Source organism: Narcine bancroftii, chromosome 8 (assembly GCF_036971445.1).
Source record: "Narcine bancroftii isolate sNarBan1 chromosome 8, sNarBan1.hap1, whole genome shotgun sequence".
NCBI lineage: Eukaryota > Metazoa > Chordata > Chondrichthyes > Torpediniformes > Narcinidae > Narcine > Narcine bancroftii.
The window spans coordinates 10568033-10581513 of record NC_091476.1 but is presented as its reverse complement, the minus strand read 5'-3'; the positions used below and the strand labels follow the sequence as shown (position 1 = coordinate 10581513).

The 13481-nt window shown below is 39.7% G+C and overlaps 1 protein-coding gene across 2 annotated transcripts; it reads right to left on the bottom strand.

Moving 5' to 3' along the window:
* Positions 1-4514: 4514 nt before the first annotated feature.
* Positions 4515-12508, bottom strand: LOC138740354 (serpin H1-like). Of its 2 annotated transcripts, XM_069892883.1 has the most exons (6): positions 12213-12507; positions 9921-9964; positions 8442-9055; positions 8244-8342; positions 7105-7337; positions 4515-5447 (listed from the first exon to the last, which is right to left on the bottom strand). In XM_069892883.1, exons 3-6 carry the CDS (start codon positions 9022-9024, stop codon positions 5148-5150), a joined length of 1215 nt encoding a protein of 404 aa, XP_069748984.1. In that variant the 5' UTR covers positions 9025-9055; positions 9921-9964; positions 12213-12507; the 3' UTR covers positions 4515-5147. The 2 variants fall into 2 exon arrangements, with proteins under 2 accessions (XP_069748984.1, XP_069748985.1); XM_069892884.1 differs by lacking the exon at positions 9921-9964 and having other exon boundaries at positions 12213-12508.
* Between the last annotated feature and the right edge of the window lie 973 nt (positions 12509-13481).

The following is a 13481-nucleotide window of genomic DNA, read 5'->3' as shown; positions in this document are numbered from 1 at the left end:
AGAAAATTGGACAAAGCGCAAGTCTCTCATGCATTGATTGTTTGGAGCAAGCTGAAGAGAATATGCTTCTTGTGATCTAGATTTATGATTGACACTGAGCATAGAGAACATAGTGAAATTGGTTGGTGAACTTTACATATCAAGTATTTTCCATTAATATTCAGATAAATAATGAGGTTGATGAGGAGTAAAGTAAGAGATTCCTTAGTCCAAACAAAAATTTTGATCTTGTGATTAGAATGAAAAGATTTTGAGGTCCCAAGTTTAATCTCCAAGAAAATTGCTTAAAATATTTAAGGAGTACTGAAGAGAAAAATAAATAGATGAGGGGAATCCTAAAATCTGCAGAAACTAGAAATGCTTGGAAAAAACATCTCAATTCTGGAAGGTCAACTGAGGTGAGGAAACATTTTAATGGCCAATAAAGAAATAACCAAGTGAACCATAAAAAATCTCAATTTTTGTTCATCCAATGTCTATGTTCTAGTTTACTGATGTACTATTTAGAATTATGTGAAAAGTGTCATAAGGTGATACATTTTATTCTTAAGCTTATTGTACATCTTCAAACTGCTGGTCAAGGCATATCCAGGTAATTGTAGATGCTTGTAAACTGTTTAGATCACACATGTCAAACTTTGGCCCGCGATATAATTATATTTGGCCCGCAAGATCATTTCAAAAATGTATTAGAGGTGACCCGCCCTGAAGCGAGAGCCGATGCTGTTTTTTGGTAATGTCACCCCCACCATTCTCCCACTTCATTGCACATCCTTCCCCATTGTAACACGAGAAATTGTAACACGAGAAGTCTGTCGATGTCATCAGCCGGCAAGCCAGTTGGAAGACTCCCCGCACAACCAGTCACTTCTCCCACCTGTCAAGCGGTGCGGCGGATGGGCGAGCGCCTGTGATTTCCTGTCGGCACAATGGGCATGGCAGGCTGCGCACGGCCCCCGGGCAGCGCGAGCCCCGCACGACTGGCACCGGGACGGCCCTTCCACAGCGTGAGCGCACTTCTCCCGGTCGCCACGGCCTTCAGCGCTTGCACCCGCGCGGACCCCAGGGACGGCTGGTTTGGCCTTGCACGTGAAGAGAGAGATGGTGGCTGTCCGCAAAGGCTGATCGGCAGCGCGCTGGGCCTGAGTGGGTGGGTAAGCAGGGGTGGGCAGAGGGTGTAGGTGAGGAGTAATGGGCAGGGGAAGTTATGGTGGTGCAAGGGGCAGTTAGAGGGAGGGATGAGTAGAAGGAGGGGTGGATAGGGAAGAGGTAAAAGGGGAGGGGCAGGGCGAGTAGGGGAGGGGTGATTAGAGGGTGAGAGACGGGTAGAGGGAGGAACAGGTTGAGGGGAGAGGCAGTAGAGGGGCGTGTATAGGATGGGGTGAGTAGAGGCAGAGCGAGTGGAGTGAGGGGTGAGTAGAGGTTGGGTAAAGGACTGGTCAGGTAGAGGGATGGTGGGTCGAGGGTGAATAGAGGCCTAGAGCCTGAGGAGTGAGCAGGAAATGCTGAGTCCTGATGCAGGCCAAAATGGACACAGCCTGTGAATGCTGACGACATCTCCACAGGGACCAAATAGGTTTCCCTCAGGTCAAGCAAAGGGTGAACTTGAGCTACCTACTCCTGACCTGTAACATTATCCTCTTAAAGTTATATCCTAAAGTTTAACATTACATATGTTGAAAGAAGAGAAAACATGCAGATGTTGTTGAAAAATTTCAATAAATATTTAGTTCGGCCCTCGACTTAGTCCAAGTTTTTAATTTTGGCCCTCTGTGAATTTGAGTTTGACACCCCTGGTTTAGATCATTCAGTGGGCAGTTGTACAAACTTGTACTTTTTACTCCATTTTTCTGCTTTTAAGATTTTGGGATAAATGTTACCACACTTCCCTCCTATCCTTTTTCATTATAGCATTTGTTCTCTATTTACTGTTATTCAAGCCCTTTAGTCCCAGCAACATCCTGGTGAATCTCTATGCATCCCTTCCAATTCATTGATATCTCTCCTATAAATGGGTGCCTAGAATTGCTCACACTACTCCAAGTGTGGTTTCATTAACACCTTCCACAGCTGAGTACATTATTTCCCACCCAACTGATCTAGTTCCTGTTGGATCCTTCCTCACTGTCTACCACATCACCAATGTTGTGGAATGAAGCAAAGAGGGGTAGGATCAGAGATCAGAAGGGAGGTTGTTGCTCAATTACAAGCAACAGTCAGAGGCAGACTAGGATATTCCCAGCTATAAATATGTTGCCAACCTGACAGCCTTGCAGAATTAGATTGATCGTAAAGAAATGTCTCGAGTGATTTCAAGAGTTCTGTAAAATAATGTGCATACTGACCAACTCTTTCAGTTAGATTGGAGATGCCGAGTTATCATGGTCTTAAACAAAGCATGAAATAGGTTGATACGAGTTGGGTTCTTTCCCCGAAGTTTGCTGATTTTCTGATATTCAGAGAAATATAAGTATAAAGCAAACTTGTAAAGTAAAATGAGCTAGACATCAACAAAATAATTCATTTAAATACTTTTAAACCAGTGGTGTTTTTTTTTAAATAATTTTATCTCTTGCCCTTTGCTATTGACATTAACATCTTGAATCATAAGGATCATTGATCTCACCTTCTCTGTTAAGTCCAGTAGTGGTGTGATTTAACTTTTTTAATTTAGGCATACAGCACAGTTACAGGCCATTTTGGCCCACAAGTCTGTGTCGCCCAATTTACATCCCATTAACCTACACGCCCAGTATGTTTTTGAACAGTGGCAACCAGAGCCCCCAGAGAAAACCCATGGAGATGTGAGGAAACTCCTATGATACATTTTCCAAATCTGTCAGTTTTGAATTTGGCAACACCCAATCGAAAGCCACAGGCCACATATTATTTTTCTTCTTGATCTGTTTTGTCATTAATGGGCATGGTATAGCAATCTGGTACCGTCAAAATAAAAAGAATTGTCCAGAAAATTCTGTTGTGCACTTTGCTTTGGACAAAGTTGGATTGTTTATTGTTGGGATATTTAGAGAAATGGTAATTCACTAGTCAAGATACACTAATGAAATTGAAAAGATCGCAGCATTTAAATAACATTTAAAATTATTATTTAGAGAATGAGGTCCCTTTATTTACTCAACTTTTTTAAAAAAACTAAATAACTGCAAATGCTGAAATATGGAAATACTTGAAGTATTTTGCAGATCAAGCTAAGCCTGGACAGGCTCAACTAGTTGGTTTTGGACAATGCCTTATTCTGATAAAATATGCACTTTTTAACATGCTGAAATGCCCTCTGCCACTTTGTTTCCCCCACCCCTTCTGTACAGTTTTGAACATGTTTGTTTTCTAACTTTGTCTCAGTTTGATGAAAAATCATAAATTAGAAATAATAGAGTGAAAAACAAAGTCTGCAGATACTGTGATTGTAGTAAAATGCAAATGCTGGAGGAACTTGCAGTGTCCAAAGGAAGTAAAGATATATATAATCAACATTTTAGGTCTGTGCCCTTCTTCAAGGTATGAGCGAAAAGCAGGCCAGTGTCTGAATAAAAATCGGGGCGGGGGAGAAGGGAGAAAAGTGTGGGGGAGCAGAGGTCAACAACCAGGCAATAATTGGATGAGAAAAGGTGAGAATTGATTGGGGTAGGGGGTATCTCTGTTAATACATTTAGAGGAAAGGAGCCAAAGGGAAAGAAACAGAGGAAAGTAGAAATAGGGGAAGGGGAGACTGGGGTAATGGAAACTGGAGGTTTGTTAATGCCATTTGGTTGAAGAGTTCACAGATGGAATACAAGGTGAATCAATCTGACAGTGCATAAGACCATGGACAAACATGTCGGAATGGGATGGGGAATTGAAATAGATCGCTACTGGGAGATCCCTGTTCAGGCAGTGGACAGAGTGAAGGTGCTGAACAAAGCAATCTCTCAGTCTTCCTCCACTCTCTCCAATATAGAGGAGACTACAACGGATGCAGTAGATGTCCCGTGTAGAGTCACATAAGAAGTGTTGCTTCACATGAAAGAACTGTTTGGGGCCCCAAATGGTGGTGAGGGAGGAGGTGCGGGCACATTCAGCATTTCTTAGTCTCAAGGGTAGGTGCCAAGAGGGTGATGGATGGGAAGGGAGGAGTGAATGAGGGCATCTCGGAGAGGGGAAGATGTGTCCTGAAATACGAATTCTGCTTCTCTTCCCAAAAATGTTGTCAGACCCGTTGACTATTTCTGTATTTTCTAGTTTTTAATTTCTCATTTTCTAAATGTTTTTAAAAACCTTTCCATTAAAGTATATTCAGGAAATGCATTGATTTTGGAATTGGTGCCACCCCAAATATAAGGCACTGACCATTCAATTTTGCTCCATGGAGGGAAATGAAGTAGCTGCTGAAGCATTCAATTTTTAGTTACAGATTTTTTTTAAATTTCTTGGAATGTTGAGGGAAAATGACCTCACTCTTGACTATTCGTAATATTAATTTTGCTTCTATAAATTGAAAAGTAACCAGATACCAGCAATATTTTGTTTATTTTATTAAGAACAGGAAAAGTTTATTCAGTTTGATCCAGCTCATCACAAAAATACCAAAATGGACAATACTGCAGCAAAATTGTTCTTACTCAAAGTTATCCGATGTTTCAAAGGACAATTGTTCCCTGTGGAGACTTACTTTCTAAGCACTCTCGAGCACAAATAGGTAGTATCTGTTGTTGTAGATCTCCATAGTTTTTTTTAAAAAAATCATCCATTCAAATGAGGCAAAGACCTGAACTATTCAGATTATTAACATTTTTCTTGAATATAATATTTGGCAGTCTGCATAGGACATAATTCTTAAAAATATGCTGGTGAAAGGAAATTGAGATATAATTGTAAGTCTCCAAAATTCTTAAATTCTATTCCCATGGACACCTAGTGCTTCCGTGAATGAAGCAAACTGCTTGTTTGGGCATTGAATGAACCCTCTGATTCAAATAGAAGTAATGTTTTTGTTTTTGTCCAGCCTATCCCACCCCACTGAAGTTTAACACCATAGAGCCACAATAATGAGTAACCACCTTCAATATACAAGTAATCGGAAATGTGAGGTCTTTACTATTTGTAAAGAATATTACTGCACTTTTTTTTTTAAAAAAATAATAGTTTGTTTATAATTCATCATGGTTGTTGCCCTTGGGTTTGACCAACTTTCCAATGAGGAGTATGGAGTTAGTTTTGTTATCTCTGACCAGGAAGATGTATGGGTGATCAGCATAGAAGAGCTTGGGGGACTTCATTTCTTCCTGGGAATGTAAATCACGATCGAAATCATTTCCTTCAATGCCCCATTCAATAGCTATTGCATGGAGCATGTTGGATACATGGAGGTCTTTCTTGCCTGTAATACCAGAGAAATCAGCCTTGTTCTTGTCTATAGCTTCAGTCAGGCCAAGCTCCTGCAAATATTTCTGAAAGATGATAGAAGATTTTCACAGTATTAAAAAAATATCATTGGAAAAGAAAAAAGCAAAATCAAGTTGCATGTTCAACATATTTCTAATGTATGCCAATAAGAAACATAAGGGAAAAACATTTACTTAATCTCAAAGAACTTCACCTTATTTCCAGTGCAGGCATGGAGTGTGAACAATAGAGCCATGGTAGAAGAATATTTGTAAAGCAGTTGATTTGAAAATCTAATTATCCACTACATTTACTTTTCAAATGATAGACTACCTTAAACTTGATTTTACACTTGTCACACTAGGAATTAACCTCACCACTACTCCAAATAACACATTTATTTATAGTTCAGTTTTAAGATTGAAAATATCCATACTGCTGATTAGGTAGCATATTGGATTTGCAGTTTTCTCCACTCAGGACTGAATCTGCAGTCAGAAAATTCATATGGTTTCAAGGTGCACCATCTGGTAGCTGCAAGGGAGTGATCCAATAAAGGTTTGGGCAATAGTTTTTGTTACGAATGTACGTCAAATGCTTAACTGTGCCATAATCTCCAAAAATATGTTACTTGAGCAATTTAAAATAAGACTAGAGCCATTTTCAGTTCTTCAAATGCTTAGTGACAAGAAACAAATGTATGGCAGCCAAAGGTATTCTGGCAATACGAGAAGCATTGAAAGTATTGAGAGATATCAGTGTACATTTGAAAATTGATGCCATTTCTTTGATGATATAAATAAGGGAGAGGGGGATCATAAAACCACTGGATTTCAACACCAGTAATTATGAGTGCCGAGGCTGCAAATAAGCATATGGTAATGGGATCTATCAGCAAACAATGAGGAAGAATGACAGAAAAAACAAGATGGTGTAATTAACTATACAGGTAAGAGCAAGGAAGACTAGATGACATGGAACATTGTGGCAATATGTTGCTTTTGCTTGTACCAACTGATGTTTAGGGAGGCACGGTTGATATAGCGGTTATCGCAATGCCTTTACAGCGCCGGCAATTGGGACTGGGATTCGACTCCTGTGCTATCTTTAAGGAGTTTGTATGTTCTCCCCGTGTCTGTGAGTTTTCTATGGGGGGGGGGGAGGAGGGTCCACTTTCTACCATTTGAAGCCTACTGGGGGTATAGGTTAATGGGGTATAAATTGGGTGGAATGGACTTGTGGGCCAAAATGGCCTGTTACCATGCTGTTTGTCTGAATAAATATAGAACGCAGCACTTCACTTTTGTACTGTCTTGAAATGAGATGCCTGCTGGCAAAACAAACACTAGCATTGCATCTTTGTACATGTGACAATGGCCCTTTGAAAACTAAACCAGATTTATATATTGGAGGATGTAATTTTTAAAGCTTGATAGGGTTGTTTCATTGTTGTGCCATAGAAATCTGATTTGAGAGAATAAAACATGATTTGTGGTTTTAATTTTTTTTTAAGCAAAAAGCAGGATAGCAACTATTTTTTTCCAGAATGTTGATGCAAATGAAAAGGTGCATTTTCAAAGCTGAAAGTTACTTTTTGAGGCATGTTTGTCTACTGTTTTGAGAAAAAATGGTGGTAAACTGCAAAGATTGGCCTTGTATTGAAAGAACTTGTATATAATGTAATTCCTTGATTATACAAAGTATTTAACTTGTGGTTCTTACCTGTAATTCATGACTAACTTCAATGTTAACTTTGGGAAGAGAGATACTAACAGCTTGTCTTTTCATCTTTCTGAACCAAATGTTGAGCTGTTCCTTAGTCAGCAACTTCTCCACTCTCTCCAGTGACTCCACATGATTTGCCAATATGAAAATCATGGTGGAGTATTTGTGTGCAAGGGGCATCTCAAGAAACTGAACTTTATTATCTGTATCCTCATAGTAGTTATATAATCCTAGAAAAAGGTAAATGTCAGAAATGGTAATCACTTGAACATAGATTCATTAAAAAATATTAGATGCTGGAAACCCAACAAAAACAGAAGCTGGTGTGGATGTTGAACAAGTCGGGCAGGATTGTGAAGGAAGAAATTATGTCGATACAGGTACACGATCCTTTATACGGAACCCTTGGGGGACAGTGTGTTCCGAATTTCGGATTTTTCTGGATTTCGGAAAGCCCTCCCGAATTGTGCTGCCTATCCACCCCCACCCACTTCCAGTCGCCCGGCAGTCTCCCCCAACAGCCGCCGGTCCCCCGGCCGCCTTCCCCAACTGCCAGTCCCCACTTGCCGGATTTTGGAGCTTTCTGGATTTTAGGTGTCCGGATAAAGGATCTACTTTAGAATCCCCACAGTCACTCCAATTATCACTGTGAAGGTATTGTAAAATCTACATTTCCAGTTACAATTTACAATACTATTCTCTTTCCCTGTGCCAAATATTTTGTATTAATATGTTGCCAAGTTTACTTTTCACTAAATTTGACAGGATCCTTTGGAAAAAAAACTTGGCAAGTAACATCTCCAAAATCAATACTTTTGTTTTGCCAGGTTGTCCCCCTTTATTTATTGAAAGCATTAGCTCCATCATTGGAATCTGGTTACAAAACTGTTTAATGTTCTTTGATATATTGCCCCTCAGTCATAGGGGGGGTCGCAACCCTTAAGAGCAACAAAGCCCAGCTCTTCTCACTGGGGGTTCAACTAAACACACCTTTAGCTGAGGTCGCTCTATGACAGAGAGGGGAAAAATTATTCTTTCTCAAAAAACCAGAAGCCAAGTGTCCCTATTATCACTTTTTCTGTTTTGTATGATTTATTGTTCATTGATACTTGCATTCAAAAGTAATTCATACTTACCTGTACGATGCATCATGGGAACAGAAGTAGTATGACTTCTGGTTACCAAGAAGGCTCTTGTATCAATCATGTTCTGGTGAAACTTTTCATCCCAGTGAGCTACAAAAGATAACAATCAAATTTGTAGCATGGTGCTACCACAATAATTGTATTTGAAGCGTATCACAATTTTAATTATTTTGTAAATATAATACTCACGCTTAAAATACATGGCATTGACAAACAAAGCACCATCAATATTGGGTAAATCCTTTGTGATTTCTCCAAGTTTTCCCTCTGTGGCTTTGGAAGCCCATTCATTTAGGGACTGGACTAAACTTCTCCTGTCTCTAAAATTAATCTTCGAATGATCATGTTTGTAGTGTGTCTTGCTCTTCTGAACAAACTCATCATTGAACTTGATTGAACTTGGTCCATAAAGGCAGCTGCCAATCTTCCAAGTGCTGTTGCGGGCTGATTCATTGCTAACTTCATTGAACAGTTCTGAGAAAGTAGGGTGGAAAGCATCATCATGCAGGTTTACATTGAGGAGGGACTTGACCTGTTTGGCTGTTTTGTCTTTTGCACCCAGAGACATCACGCCCAAGGAGGAAGCTACCACCATAGGGGACAAAAGGAGGTTTTCAGATGTAAATTTCTGGTCCTTGGCCATTGTTTTGTAGAGGTTGAGTGCCAGGTTCATTGTACTATCTGCCAGGATGGATGTGTGCTCTTTCAATTTCATGCGGTCTGCTGTTACTGTGGCAAGTAGCAGATTTAGTAGTATAAATTTCATCTCCATGGTTTCACGCAGGAAAGATGAACCAATAACACTGTAGGCAAAGAATGGAATAAATAGATTACACAAATTATGATGTAATCTAAATATTGTAATTTAAACATTTCACTTACCCAGTGTATAACTAGATGGTTACTGTCCTGTTGAATTAATTGCATAACCTTGTAAAGCAATCAAATTTTAATGACCGAGCTTAATTTCAATTTTACCACAGATTTCTCACCCATTAATCGGAATCCAACAGAGAAATGATGCACCATGGAGGCTGTAATACAACAGGTAACTTTAAAGATCACTCTCTCCCTCATTTGTGCCTTAACTGGAGGCTTGGTCCCACAAATAAAATCAATATACATTATTCATATTTTGAAATACATGGCCAAATGGTTGCATTCTCATGTATGGGCACATAATTTCAGACAAGTTCCAGCTTCATAAAGGCTAATCAATTCTTTAAAATTATCATCTTGACATGAAGACATGCTATTCTGACAACCTAAAGAAATCGAGGCACATAAGTTATTCAACATTGTCAGTTCTCAGTTCCATAGTTCTCAATTTCAAGCCATTTCATTTTTATTTATATATGGGGAGAAGGTTAATTGTGGGCATGACACCCCACATTTTTTTAAAAACTTTATTTGCTGCAATTTATTTTTACATGTCAACAACATTTCTAGTTTTCACAAATTACATTTCTCTTGAAACTGTAATAGCCATTTCAAATGTGAAAAATATTGATAAGTTGAAGTCCAATAAAGAAGCTGCCGTTTGTGAAATCGTAAGAAGTTTTAATGCCAATATTTTTTAAAAATATATTATTGGCATACATGATACTGTTTAAAAGCTCACATTCAAACTATTAATGGTAACCTAAAGTTTACAGCCATTTATTGTACCTTGAAATCTTTTCAAGGGGATGTACATCTTTGCCAAGTTCATTCTGAAAGATATAACAAATACAAGTGAAGGGTATACAGTTCATTTGGTTATTTTCTATTGAAACAACATATTGAAATGCATGGAGGGACAAATGGGTTGGTTGCCTAGAAGGGGGTTAAAATAGACTTAAAACCTCAGAATTTTCATTTTTGATCATCTGCTTCCGCTGAATGTACGAATTCTCATCACATGGTTTGCAAAGCCCAATAATTAAAAATGATCCCTTAAATAAGTGAAAATGTTAATGAATCACTAACAATTGGTTGTACAATCTTCATAAAATATTTAACTAATCTGAAATAGTTTTGCAGTAATAGTATTCAACAGAAATTGCTGGCTAGCCGCATACTGCAAAGTCGGCACTAACTTTACCACCTTACTAATATGGTAATAAAATAAGCTTCCTCCCTGGAGGGAGAACTAACGCTTTTATTAGCTTACAACAACAGGAAGGGTTCATGAACAGGCTTCAGAGGGTTTCTGGGTTGAGGCAGGAAACCAGAGTGATATACGGGCCTCCGGGAGGAGGCGGGACCAGTCGTCAGTCCAGCACACTTCTTGTGAATCCCAGTTCACTACATTTCCATTTATTTTTAAAATCTCTCTCTCTCTATATATATATATATATATATTCACCATACTTTTAAAATTTGCTTTAGTCAGGTACTCATCCTATGCTAGTTAATCCTAAGAAAGTAACAGTAAATCATGTTCTCAATCCACTGAATTCATCTGGTGAAAGTCTTCTTACAATGTTGTTTGCTAGTGAATTCCAGGATTTGGATCCCAAAACTGAATTCGTAGCAATATATTTCCTAGTCAGAATGGTGTAGGATTCTCATGCACCTGAAAGCCCTTGTCCTTCTAATTTATAAAGAAGTAAAACAGAGGTTGAAGTTTAAAAAAAATCAACGCTGGAGAAACTCAGTCGGTCCCCTGACTGATGATGGTGTGGCCAATTGTGCACATTTCGCAGAATCTCACATTTGCCAAGTTTTGAGCTCCCAAGATCCCATTGAACATGATTGCAGTACTCCCAAGTTAAAAAAAAATTCTCCACAAGGCTTGTAAAGTACGTCTTCTCTCAATGCTAAGGATGAGACCCAAAAAATGTTTTTTTCCTCCTATTTGCTGAACATCTGATCTGGCCGATGCTACTAAGCCACTCTTGGTCATCGAATTTTACCTCCCACCCGAGTAAATCCTGTGCACTTTCTACTGATGCAAATAATGTCAATCCTGGAGGGCGACTGATTCACCAGGGACGTCAGAGCATTGGAATTCCTTGCCCACGTTTGACCCTATGGGGTATTGTTGGGGTTCTCTTTTGGCCGCCCCTTCTGAGAGAGAGAGATTGGAGCCAGAACTGTGATGGAGCGTATGACACGTCGGCAACGATGGTTCAAGCTTGTCTGCCGCTTGAACTTGAAACAGACTGAAATAAATACATGAAAACATCAGACACTGAAGGTTTGCTAACACCTGAAAGCGAATTCTCAAGCAAGTGTTGGATAATATCAATTTGGAATATCCGAGCGAAAACACTAAACTTCAAACAGGATCCTTCCATTCCACAAGATGGTTCAGATGTTGGCAGATGAGAGCTCAAACTTGTGCTCTCATCAAATTATCATTGAGCATTGTGGGTTTTTAAGTTCATGGTTTCCAAAGCCATTTGTGAGTTTGCTACAAATGAAGACTTGTTTATTCTCTCCGTTGTCTTGGATTAGTTCCAATTACTTCAATCTGCCCACGCTGACAATGCTTCCTCGCCCCGTTTCATCCCTTGCTTGGACTTCATATCTGTCGGGAAGGGGATGGTGGTCGGTGCAGAGCAATTTCCACAGCCAGTCTCGTCTGCCTTAGCGCTTAAGTAAAGGAATCCTCCTCGTCACGTTATTTAATTCCAATGCCCGGAACATTAAAACGTGGAACTCAGCTGGTCTCTCGCATGGGTAGAAATTGTCAGTCAACGCTTTTGGGATCCCTTTATCGAAATTAAGTGTGTGGAGAAAGAGTTCGGACCCGAAACATGGACCATTCCTACCCATAGATGGGGTCTGACCCGTGCAGCTCATTCTTTGCTCAAGATTCCGACATCTACAGGGTTTTTTGTCGTGATTCTCTATGAATTGAGGTGCTTGTAGGAGAGACCGAACTCAATACAACTTTCAGTTCACACTGGAAGATTTCGCACAGGGTGCAAGGATCGTGACGAGACAGAGCAGCCGGCCGCAACGCGGTCTTACCTTGATTCCGCTCAGGCTGTGGCTCAGGGGCTCCCCTCCGAATTGCACTCAGCAAGTTCCACTGCAGTTGACAATCGCTCAACCTCGGCCCTCTCGTTTTTATAGACAGTTCCGCGAAAGTTCCAGAAGGAATTTGCTCCACATTTTGGAAATGCGAGCTGACGGCTCCGCCTCCGTGGGCGAAGATACGGAGCACCTCTCGGGGTCACCGTCCCACTCTGAGTGGATCATCCTGACCGAATTGGAGTTACGGCATCAGCTTGCATTCTTACAGAGTCTTGACATAAACAACCTCATCTTCATGAATTGCTAACGGGGGGAAGGGCGGGTCTGCAAAAGTTCCAACAGGGGAAAAAAATAATTTCATGTTCGATACATTCGTTTTATTCTCATGCAAAACAGTAAGATTACATTATGGAGCGTGGCAAATGTATTTTAATATAGATAGCAATCTAAACGTTGCTTTAAAACTCAAATGACAACCAGCGAGACACAATAACTGCAGATGGAGGTTCTGGACGAAGTTAGTCTCAATACTTTGCAATTAAAGTTAGTTGCTGTTCTCTGGTTCGTTGTGTGAGGAAGCAAACATTTCGAACAATGTTGGCAAATGAACAACTAAAAACAACATACTTTGACTTGAAAAATAGTGAAAACTGGCGAAAGAATAACTTTGATCGTGAATGTTTATTTTTATGGGATAAATGACTTTCGGTTCACGTGGAACATGGATACTCTTTACCCAGCCCTCAGTCCTGTAACTGCCACGTCGACAGTTAGCGAGGTCTCAGGCTCTTCATCTGCATGACTGTTTTAATATTTACATCGATAACCTTTAAGGTCCCAAAGCAAAAATGATAATCTTCTGCAATTCTAGACTATATTTTAAACATCATATTCTATTTTCCTCTAAATAGAAGCCTGTGGGCTACAAAGATGGAAAGGATTACAATTTTTTTTTATTCTCAAAATATGGATACTCCATTAAGTGAAGTGAAGCAATTTTTGTGACTACTGTATCTTTGGCGAGGATAGATCAAAAAGCCGAATTATAAAAGTGAGGTGGAATGGACTTATCTTGAAATCAGTTCAATATTTGATCAAATGTGAGGTCAAGGAACCCCAGTTAAACGAACGAGTAAAAGATTCTCATAGTTGGAATGGTCATCCAAAGGAAGGTGGTTGGCAACCCTAATGTTGGCAGGAAATCATTTCACCCTGGTGAAGTTGCCAGAATGGTGAAGTTGCCAGAATGGTGAAGTTGCCAGA

Coding starts and splice junctions, on each gene's coding strand:
- LOC138740354 (XM_069892884.1), bottom strand. CDS start 9,024: ATGGAGATGAAATTTATACTACTAAATCTGCTACTTGCCACAGTAACA. Junction 7,338..8,243: donor TCCCATGATGCATCGTACAG/GTAAGTATGAAT, acceptor ACCTTTTTCTAG/GATTATATAACTACTATGAG. Junction 5,448..7,104: donor AAGTTAGTCATGAATTACAG/GTAAGAACCACA, acceptor ATCATCTTTCAG/AAATATTTGCAGGAGCTTGG.